General features: G+C 32.1%; 1 protein-coding gene across 1 annotated transcript; it reads left to right on the top strand.

Moving 5' to 3' along the window:
• The first annotated feature begins 3,725 nt into the window (after positions 1 to 3,725).
• On the top strand, positions 3,726 to 11,762 carry LOC112026646 (glutamate receptor 2.8). Its single transcript, XM_024059335.2, has 5 exons — positions 3,726 to 4,005; positions 7,806 to 9,100; positions 9,416 to 9,728; positions 10,140 to 10,549; positions 10,965 to 11,762. Exons 1-5 carry the CDS (start codon positions 3,738 to 3,740, stop codon positions 11,520 to 11,522), a joined length of 2,844 nt encoding a protein of 947 aa, XP_023915103.2. The 5' UTR covers positions 3,726 to 3,737; the 3' UTR covers positions 11,523 to 11,762.
• The last annotated feature ends 251 nt before the right edge of the window (positions 11,763 to 12,013 follow it).

Below are 12,013 nucleotides of genomic sequence, written 5' to 3'. Positions count from 1 at the left end.
AGAGGCCAAAATAGGCATTTGCCTATTTCGTCCACAACAAGTAGTAAAATGCTCCTGTTCTGAAACTATTTAACCATATGCCATTGTTTTAAACTCTATTTTCTAAAAATCGAGTTTCAATGAAAAACTCGATTCTTAGAAAATTGAGTTATAGGCAAAAAAATTTTTTTAAAAAAAAACATGGAACTCAAGTTCCATGTAGCATTTTGCAAGTAACTCGATTTTCATTAAATCGAGTTTTGAAACTCGATTTTTTAAAAACCGAGTTTCAAAATAGGGGTATTTTGTTAGATAGTTTCAAAACATGAACATTTTACTACTTGTTCGGGGCGAAATGGGCAAATGCCCACTTTGGCCCACATCGAGAAGAAAGTATCTTAGCAAACACAATCTCACTGTGCTCAAGTAGAAAACACAAAGGAGGAATCAATTAAAGAGAAGTGCTCAAGTAGAAAACACAAAGGAGGAATCAATTAAAGAGAAGTTTTATTGGTACTTTAACATTACACACTGTGTTTAACACACACACACACCACTATTCACTATTTCACTTTTTGCTTTCTTATTTTATTACACTTGTATTTTGCTTTCGTACTTGCATTTGTTGGATGCTTGATAAATACCGTAGGAAGTCTAATATAGAAAACCAACCTATACTTCACTTCAAAGACAAAGAGACGCATTAAATATTATCACCTACAAGTTGAAAAATTTGACTGCATGCAAAGAAGATTCAACAGTATCGACTCTTCTTCCTTTAAAAACCTATACCTCGTTTTTTATTTTTTTCTCACACATGAAATTTCAAAGACAAGTAGACAATATTCACCAAACAAAGAATCCCATTGTCCCTTTATTGCTTTCCGGCCCTAGGCCTAGGCCAATTATGCCATTGTTTAGGGCCCCCTACTAGAGAAAGGCCCCAAATTTGATGGGCAAAAATTGTTTAAATATATATATATATATTTATTTATTTATTTAGGAGATATTAAAAAAAATTTAGTTATTATTATTATTTTTTTACGATTAAGAAGGCCAATTAAGTGTATGTCTGAGAGCTGATTAAAGTTTCAGCTTATTTTAGAATTATAGCTTCTTTTTGGTACTACTCATAAGTCCCGTTACACTTTTTAGTACTATTCATAAGTCCCATTGTACTATTTAGCTTGCATTTAACCTTTTTATTTAATACTTTTGGCAAAAAGTTTTTAGTTTCAGCTAAATAAATTGTTCCCAAACAGACTCTAAGTAATGCTAGAGATAGAGATAAGTCAAATTTAAATAAATAGGTCTTACAAATAGACGTATTACTAATCATAAGTAATTCAAATAGGAAAATGTTAAAAATACTATAAATTTTACTACATAACTTTTATAATTTGATATGACAATGAATATGATATGTGAACTTCAATAAACTATTGAATGCATTTTTGAATGAATTTTTGTTATTGGTAATATATTTTTATAATTCTCATGTTGTAAATTTTATAATATTTCTGGCATTTTTTTAAGCCTCATGTCATTGATCACATTTGTTAGAACATCAATTTGTAGAAAAATTTGTTATAACTTTAGCATTTTCTTAAAAAAAAAAAAATCATATTAAAAAATGAAAAGAATGGACTTAAAAAAATTATTATATAAAATACTAATTAAATATTATTTAAGTGATAAAATAAAGGCTCCATTTGAAGCTTTCACCTTAGGCCTCTGAAACGTTTGGGTTGGCCCTGCTTTCTAGCATCCTAAAGACATGCAAACACATATCATACTTGTTAAAGATATATTAGCCCAATATCATAGGTATAAGCTTAATCCTTCTATATGTGCAAGCCTAAGCCCAATCCTTCTATTGGGTTAATATATCTCTAATAATGCTAACTCACCAGCACAATATTGGTTTTGATGCATGCATCATCAATACCTATAGTTTTCAAATAATTAAAATTATCTATTATCACAATACAAATATATTGATGTTAAAAAAGTGCTAACTATATCTACACTTATAACTTAAAAGGTATAATCAAATCGCAATTGAGATCCAATAAACTTAAGATCCATATAGTAAACACTTTATTTAGGATTCAACACATGCCTACATAATATCAATGTAATGACCTAAGGAAAGCGCTAGCTATATCTACACTTCTTGTAATTACTTATGAGCCTAAGATTCAGTTAGTAAAACACATAATTTGGGACGTAACATACAGCTGCATAACACACATTCAAACAATTTTATCAATCAAATCCACACAATTTGGGTTCTTTTAAATTATTGCAACTTCAGGTGCACCATTAAAATCTTGCAAATTCTGGTGCATGAGCTTTTGCGATGATTAAGTTTTTTTGGAACTCTAAATCGTGCAACTTTTGATGCATAAACTTATGGGATGATTAAGTTCTTCTGGAACTCATATCTCTCCCTCAAATTATTTCATGAATTTAGGGGACGTTTTACTGTAAGACACTCATTTTATATTTCTTCATGGAAATATTTCAAATAAAGATCATTACTTTTAAGCAATCCCGTTGGGATGCTTGGTAGCCATTCAAAATAATATCTCCAAAATTCATTACACCAAGGTGGATCACATCAAGGATCTTAATAATTAATTATTTTTATCAATTTGTGTCCAAAATTAATAGACATTTATCACATATAATTTCAATATGCTTAAGATAAATATAAATTCTATAGAATTGCTTAATTTATCACTGATGATATTTAACAATATTACCATATGTAATATGTTTAGCATGAGATCCATAATATATAAATTTACCTTTCCATGGATGTTAAGTTAGCCTAAACATAGATTTAGTTAGTTCAATTGACAAAATCTCATAATTGAATAAGAGATTTGAAATTGAATTATGCCTATATATAAAAAAAAAAAAAAACACATTAATGTCTGAACTTGATAGTAAAAAGTAATTATTTGAAATATTTATAGTAAAGAGTAATTATAATGTCTGAACTTAATGTCTTATCATGTTTATAACGTTTTGGTTTTTGTACCTACTTAATGGACTCGCAAGAAAAAATTCTAGTCAAGGAATTGCCTGCTATGCCAAACAAATAACTTGCATAGGATTTATTGTAAAAAATTGTGCCTTTCTCTAAAAAATTCAGTTATCTTTTTCTAAAAATGTTGTGCCACTTTTGGACACTTATCACTATTTTAACAGATCTATTGCATTGAATGCACCCATATGTGTACGCGATGTAAGAAACCCCAAAATTCCACATGGAATGTAAGCCATATGTCCATATAGTGGGTGGGACCCACGGGTGGGGCCCACCCACTATATGATAAGAGCTCGGCGCACTATTAAGAAACTAGAAAATGCTAAGACCATAATTTTTGTTACACCTTGCTCACGTGACAAATTGTGAATGGTGAAGTAAAAGTGGTGGGTCCATATAGGTTCACAACTCCACCACTTACGATTTGCCACGTGAACAAGTTGTAACAAAAATTGTGTTTCTAGCATTACTCATATGGAACTATCTAAGCATTTCCCTCATTTTTGACCCCAATAACCAAAGTCAATATCAAACATTCACGTTAATGATGCCGTTTCCAAACAGCCTGTACTCATTGGACCCATTTGTGTGATGTAAGCTGCCCAAAAATTCCACATGGAATGGAAGCCATATGTCTATAAGTTAATACAGTTAACGCGTATTCCCCTCCAACTAGCAATTAGCAAAGGTTAGCTTGACAATGACAAACCAGAAGCCCCTCCTCTCTAAATTCCTATCCTTTCTTTTGCTCAGTCTCAGCCTTTGCGGTCATGAGTCTTTGATGATGGCAAATGAGTTGATACCAGTTGGAGTAGTTCTTGATTTGAAGTCCCCGGTTGGAAGAGTGGCAGAGAGGTACATGTCCATGGCGCTCTCAGACTTCTATGCTGTAAATCATAACTATAGCACAAGACTTTCTCTCCTCACAAAGGATTCTGGAAATGATGTAATTGCTGCAGCATCTGCAGGTACGGACGTAAAACTAGATGTTTCACACATACGCATATTATATCAAGCTAGTTCTCGCACACAAGTGAAAACATGATAAGTTGTGCATATATCGCTCCACATGATGAAATACCACTGGAAATGTGGTTTTTTTTTTTTTTTTTTTTTTTCTTGACAATAATTCATCTTAAAAGCAAGGAAATTTATATCGCTCCACATGATGAAATACCACTGGAAATGTGGTTTTTTTTTTTTTTTTTTTTTTGATTGACAATAATTCATCTAAAAAGCAAGGAAATGTGTTACATACACTAGGATAGTGTGGCCTACAAAGCTTCTCGTAAGAAGATTTTTAAGATTAGGATATATATTTTTCAGGAATAAAATCCTTTTTCATTTCAAAGTCCTTATTTTGTCAATTTCAATTAATGTTAACATTCTATCTTTGGGATTATAATGTACTGTGTAGCGCGTGTACATATAGAAGCTACATGGTAGTCTTTAAGCTTCTAAAATTATAAAATTTAATTGTATCATGAAATGTATTCATTTTAAATGAAAATAATCATTATTCTCTTTTCTATTAGCAGCTTTAGAAAATTGTTGCAAACCCTAGTCCTTAAACTAACTAATGGATCTCACTCTCAAATAAAGCCTCAAGAAAATTTTCTCCTCCACATTACTAATGCTCCATTTGTTTTGTAGTAAAATACTAATGCTCCATTTGTTTTGTAGTAAAATATTTTACGAAAATATTTTCATCAATTTATCATGTTTGTTACCCCCCAACTAGTGGTCGCTGATCTGGCTGCTGGTTTAGTGGCTAGTGTTGATGGTTTGGTCTTTGAAGTTGGTGGCAGTCACTCTACCTAAGCCACCGGTTTTGGTGGTCTGTGTTTAAAAATTTTTATGTCTTATCAAATATTCGAAAATATTTTATATATAAAATATTTGACATTTGAAAATTTTTTATAGTGAAACAAACTGATTATTAGATACAATTTTTTGAACATGTATAGTCAAGTTCAGTTTAGGTCCTATAAATATATATCTTCACAGGGACAGAACCAAGATTTTCTCTTTGGAGAGCCAAAGCTTGAAACAAAAAAATTATCACCTTTCAATAACAAGATATATACAAATACTCAAAGCTATATTAATATATGAAAAATGTAAACTAATATCTATTCAATAAAAGAAAAAATATGAAAAATAATTGTTTCCTAATATGTTTATACTCAATAACATATTAAAATGGAACTGAATGTTGTTTTAAATCCCAAAATTTATCTAGTTTTGATTTTGAGATAAGCTTTGTTTCGATTTTTATTTCAATGTACAAAATCTGAGAGTTCATTAAAAAAAGCCATTTCACATTTTGTTGCAGTGCCTAATTTTGACAACATTTATGATTGGAAAAGTCACATATTATAGTAGTGAAAAAGCAACTAGTGTTTCCGAGTGTATTTTTAAGAAAAAAACCCAAACAAAAAAGGAATCAAGTCATTTAGATGTAGTCAAACATGTCAACATCCAAACCCCAAATATTTAAACTTTTAAACTTTGGATCCTAACCGAAAATCTAAAGAGTCAAACACAATTGATATTTTTTTTTATTAAAAAAAACCAACAGTTATTTGACTATTTTAAAAAATTTAAGTAAGTTGATACAAAAAAACACTTAGGTTTCTATTAAGTAAATTGGTTGTTTGTTCTAGGAAAGACCACATACTATAGGAATGAACTAGATAACCATTTTATTTTTTTGGGGGAAATTAATATCCAATTTGAGGAGGGCCAAGCATAATTTTCCCCTAAATTTAAAACCTTAATCTTATGCACATACACACTATTTTAAAAAATAAAATAAGTCAAGAAATAGCTTTTTTTTTTTTTCTTTTTCCTTTTTATGATAAGAGTCTAGAAATAGCTTTGTCCCTTCACCTTCACATTTTTACAAAAAATTATTGGCATATTGTAAGGTATTAGTTTTGTAGTTGTGATAAACTTCGTAACCTCTTTATGAATGGAGCGCATGGCAAAGCTAAGTGTAACAACTCAAGGAAAAGCACTAATCACATCTGCGTTATACCTCAAAAGAACTAGTCACAATTGAGACTCCTTATAGTTGTTAATAAATCCTAGATCTACCCAGTAAATATCCGATGTGGGACTCATCATACACCCACATACATTACACAATTAATCAAATTAGGGCATCACAATCTCCCCCACTTAAATCCCTAACGTCCTCGTTAGGGCCCACTTTGTGGAGTAGTGTCTCTGAGACCACACGGGGTTATTGGGCCAACTCTGATACTATATGTAACAATCCAAGGAAAAGCGATAGTCACATCTGTGCTATACCTCAAACAGACTAGTCACAATCGAGACTCCTTGTAGTTGTTAATAAATCTCAGGTCTACCTAGTAAATATCTAATGTGGGACTCATCACACACTCACACACATCACACAATAAATCAAATTGTGATGCCCTAATTTGATTGATTGTGTGATGTGTGTGGGTGTGTGATGAGTCTCATATCAGATATTTCCTGGATAGATCTGAGATTTATTAACAACTACAATGAGTCTCAATTGTGACTAGTTTTTTTGAGATATAGCGCAGATGTGGTTAGCGCTTTTCTTTCGGTCATTACACTAAGACTTGAATTGGAAAATAAAGAAATAAAAAAACAGTATTTTATTCCAATTTGGAAAATAAAAAGTCATTAATTTTGAACAATAAGGAATATTTAAATGTAAAAATTCATTAAAAGATAGTATATTAATCATTTTTTTATATGTTTATCTATTAAAGTAAAACTTAGGTACAGTACTTAGGTGCTGTTCTTTAAGGTGTCCTCTTAAAATTCTGCCATATGACTTTTTTCTCATTAAATAGATGTGTAATTTTTAATTAAGTAGCCATATGATAGGATTTTAAGATAGAAACCTAAAGAACATTACTTAAGATTCTATACATAAGTTTTTTCCTATCTATTAAGTGATTCATTTTTAGTAGTTGACCATATACCAAGTGAAACTTATGTCAATTTTGTTACTTTGATTAATATAAAATTTTCAATTTATTTTATAATTATATCCTTCCTTTGTATAGTATAATGAATTACTGCAAAAAGAATTTGATTAATATAAACTTTTAAATTTATTATGTAATTAAGTTCTTTTGTAGTTTTTCATTTGATTAGAACTCTCTTTTCTTCATATTCTTTTTTCACTTATTATTTTTATAAGTTATATTGTTAGAGCACTACAATTTAACTCTCTACAACTGCTCTAAAAATAGGCTAACGACGACACCATAAAAGATTTGAGTGTATATTCCTTATCACCAATTGATTTTGAGGTAGAGTGGCACAGTTTAGGTTCCATAATTGGTATCATAGTAGGTCCCGGGTTCAACTTCTTGTTACACTTGTGTAGGTGTTGGGAGGGAGATTGTTGGGTAGAGGCCTAATGGGCCAAGTCTAACATTTTATTAGAGATGGAGGTCAAGTTAGGTCAAGTTTCAATCAACCTATTGGCATTAGGCTGCCATCCTTTCATAGAATAAAGTTGTACCCTTTCCATAAGCTATAACTTTCGGTGCAGTAAGTAAGCCCTTGGTTCCAACAGTTATGAACCAAAATAGACATTGATAAAGTATGTTGGTGTATAGTTTCAAAATGTTAATATTTTCCAGAATGTATTGATAAAGTTTGTTATCAATGTATTGTTGTTGTTATAGTAGTTGTTTTGAACATTGCCAGTAAAATTTCAATTTTCTAAGTAATTTACTGTTGCAATGAAATCCAGCGCTGGATTTAATGAAGAAAGAAGAAGTACAGGCCATTATAGGACCTCAAAGCTCAGCACAAGCTAGGTTTGTGATAGAACTTGGCCGTAAAGCTCGGGTGCCCATCATTTCCTTTTCAGCCACAAGTCCTTCTCTTTCTCCATCTCAAAACAAGTTTTTCATACGCATAGCCCAAGATGACTCCGCACAAGTTAAAGCCATAGCAGACATTGTTAAGGCCTTTGGTTGGCCGGAAATTGTCCTTATTTACGAAGACACAGAGTATGGCAATAGTTTGATTCCACATTTAATGGACACTTTACAATTGATTGACACTCATGTCCCTTACAGATGTGTCATTCCTCCATCTTCTAATAATACGGAAATCATTAAAGAGCTTAGTAAGTTAAAGGAAAATTACACAAGAATATTTCTTGTTCACATGTCTGCTTCACTTGGCTCCAAACTCTTTGCACTTGCAAAGAATGCAAAAATGATGAGTGAAGGGTATGCATGGATGGTCACAGAAGGTTTATCATCTTTGCTAGATCCTATGAGCTCAAAGGTCATGGACTCAATGCAAGGTGTATTGGGAATAAGGCCATACTTAACCCCATCTAAACAGCTTGAAGATTTTGAAAGAAAATGGAAGAGAAATTTAACCTCAATCCAGGCAAAGATCAAGAGTACTACTAGCTTAAACTGGTTTGGATTATGGGCATATGATACAATTTGGGCATTGGCTATGGCAGTGGAGAAGGCTGGCATGCATTCCCGCTTCTTCAAGCAAAGTGCTAGCGGTTGTAATGCTGATCTGGCAGCTTTAGACATTTTTGAAAATGGTACAAGGCTTCGCAATACAATTGCAAATACTACATTTGAAGGCCTAAGCGGGAATTTCGGTTTGGTTAATGGGCAGTTGGAGCCTTCAACCTTTGAAGTATTCAATGTGATAGGAAAAACTGAGATAAATATTGGATATTGGACCTCACAGAGAGGATTTTCCAAAGATTTAAAGGATACTGGTGAAAAGGCATACTCGACCTCAAAGGACAAACTTAAACCACTGATTTGGCCAGGATACACAATACACCAACCTCCTTCAAGGTTAAGGATTGGGGTTCTAGTGAAAAATGGTTTTACAGAATTCGTGAAAGTGGAATGGAATTCTTCTACTGATGATACGCCTAATGTATCAGGATTCTCCATTGAAGTGTTCTTTGCTGTACGAGATGCATTGCCCTTCCCCCTTTCTCATGAGTTTATTCCCCTAAGGCAGAGAAACGGGACATACAGTTACGAGATTAAGACTAAGGTAGGTGCCCCTGGCCCCTTATATATAATATATATATATATATATTTCTTCTTTCTAATGGCTTCAGGTGTGTTTTAATTAGTTTAAAAATGTTAAATTTACTATAAATTTTTACTACGAAAGCTTATAAGCTAACTTATCAAAGAATGTGAATAGTACAACTTTATCAATATAATGAATAAATATTGATATGTTTTTTATACTATTGGCACATCAATTTGTAAAATTCATGCAGTAAAATTGTAGTATCTTTTACTTCTTTAAACTAATTTAAAAGTCCATAAATTGATAATTTACCTCTTTCTCAAAATACAGAAGTGGGATGCAATTATTGGAGACATAGCAATTATTGCTGATCGCTCCAAATATTTTGATTTCACTTTGCCTTATACGGAATCAGGCGTGCAAATGGTGGTTTTGGTGAAGCATGATGAGAGAAAAAGTTTGTGGGTCTTTTTAAAGCCACTAAGCTTGAATTTATGGCTAACAACTGGTGTGGCGTTCATCTTTACAGGTTTTGTAATATGGGTTCTTGAACATCGTATAAACACTGAGTTTCGAGGCCCTCCAGCGCAACAACTTGGCTTGATTTTCTGGTTCTCCTTCTCTACACTTGCCTTTGCTCACAGTAAATTTCTTCTATCTAGTAGAAAAATTTTAGGGAAAAGTATGTAAGACCCTCATTTTTTCTCCATAAAGCATGAAACCCCATAATATAATTTTATGTGTTACCCGTTATGCATCCATGAAAATAAAGGGTAAGTTGCTCATATGACAACACATGTCCATATATAGATATACATTTTTATAAAAAACAATGCCAAAAGGGGGGTATTACATAAAAAAAAAAAAAAAAAATTAAAGAGGTTAAATGTTACACAACTAATGGCTTATGCATAAAACAACATCGCAATGGGTTAAGTGTTGTGCTAAAAAAATAAAGGGGATTTTAATCTCTCTATTTGTGGTTCAATTCAAATCAAAACATGGGTTTTTGTTATACACATGTATGGTAATAATAATTCAATGGTTTTTGCAGGGGAGAAAGTGGTAAATAATTGGTCAAGATTTGTGCTAGTCATATGGATTTTCTTGGTACTCATCCTAACTCAAAGTTATACTGCTAGCCTAACCTCAATACTAACAGTACAGAGATTGCAACCTATGTTTGTTGACATTAAAGAGATAAAAAAGAATGGTTATTTTGTTGGATATCAAAAGAATTCCTTTGTTAAGGAGCTTCTAAAAGAACAGTTTGATATCCATGAGTCCAAGTTGAAACCATATGAGACCCCTGAAGAGTATCATGAAGCACTGTCAAATGGAACTCACAATGGTGGGGTTGCAGCTATTTTTGATGAAATCCCTTATTTAAAGATCTTCTTGTCAAATTATCCCTCTAAGTATACTACAGTTGGACCCCTCTACCAAATCGATGGATTTGGCTTTGTGAGTCTCTCACTCTCTCTATTAAAATTTTATTTTCTAAATTTAAGAGTGTACATTGTGCCACGTTATTTTAAAATTTAAATGATGTGACAATGGATATACCTTTAAATTTGTAATATTTAACCTCAATCATAATTTGATCTATTTCAACTGAACATGACACTAATATCCAAAACAAAACCTGATTTTTTTTTCTTTCAATTTTAAGAATACAGTAAAGAATGCGACAAGATTGTTAGACCAATAAGAAATTAGTAATAGCCTTTATGTATCAAAGTGTATTCTTGGTCATCCTCATTCTGCTTCATAACTGATTCTTAATAAACATGTAATTAATTCATATAGTAATTCTTGTGAAATGGACTCCTCTAATTTTTATTCCTAGATGCTATAATTTTTTCACATATTTATTTAGGTATTCCCACAAGGATCTCCTTTTGTCCCTCACATGTCGAGGGCAATCTTGAATGTCACACAAAATAGATCGAAAATTCAAGCAATTGAGAATAAGTACTTTCCAAGTCAGCTTACCTGTGAAGATCAAAACACCAGAATCTCTCCAGATAGTCATAGTCTTGGAGTGGATAGTTTTGGGGGCCTCTTCCTCATCACTGGAATCGCTTCTACAGTCTCACTCTTGGTTTATGTGTTCAAGTTATTTTACTCACATTGGCCTATTTTGAGTAACAAAAATCCTGCCGACTCTTATTGGTCCAAATTAGTTAAAATGGCAAAACATTTTGACCAGAAAGATCTCTCTTCACATACCTTTAAGGGAGAAGAATCAAGGGTACATGCCGTGGCAAGTCCTGAGGTTTCTGTACCTTCACCTGGTATTGATGATATGTCGAATCACACAAGGAATTCCACAGAAGGATTAGATGATGTGGTTATACATGATGACAATGGTAGTCTTTCTTCAAGTTCAAGGCATGGTGATACATCTATGCAGGATGTACCCAATTCATCATAGACTTGGTTTTCAACCTAAATCTTTAAGAGATGAACTCATTCCCCTAAGTTGAGTTCATAATTTATTACCTGAAAATTATGCAAAATATATCATATTCAATATAATAAAATATAACAGTCTTATCAATCTTGATTACATTGATTGACTATCTTCTTTTTGTAGGAAGAGATTACATTTTTTTTTTTTTGGGTCTTGGTTCGAATTCCCATCTATTCTACTCTAGATTCCAAGGATTTAGATTTAGCTCTATTTGTTTCAGTGGTAATAATTTTTAGAAAATTAGTTATTTTTCAAAAAAAAAAAAAAAAGTTTTCTATAAAGCTATCTCATTTTTCTATGTTTGGTAACAATCTTAAATAATGAGTTGAAAAAAAAAATTTCGAACTTCGGTTGGGTGGACAAGTCTAGAGTTACCTCGGGTGTATTCTCTGAGGTTTTGAAGCTGATTCAACAATGACCACAATCAGTGGCTCCATTTGTAGCTACAATGT

Source organism: Quercus suber, unplaced genomic scaffold, assembly GCF_002906115.3.
Source record: "Quercus suber isolate HL8 unplaced genomic scaffold, Cork oak 2.0 scaffold_561, whole genome shotgun sequence".
NCBI classification, from domain to species: domain Eukaryota; kingdom Viridiplantae; phylum Streptophyta; class Magnoliopsida; order Fagales; family Fagaceae; genus Quercus; species Quercus suber.
This window is presented reverse-complemented; position numbering and strand designations above follow the sequence as displayed.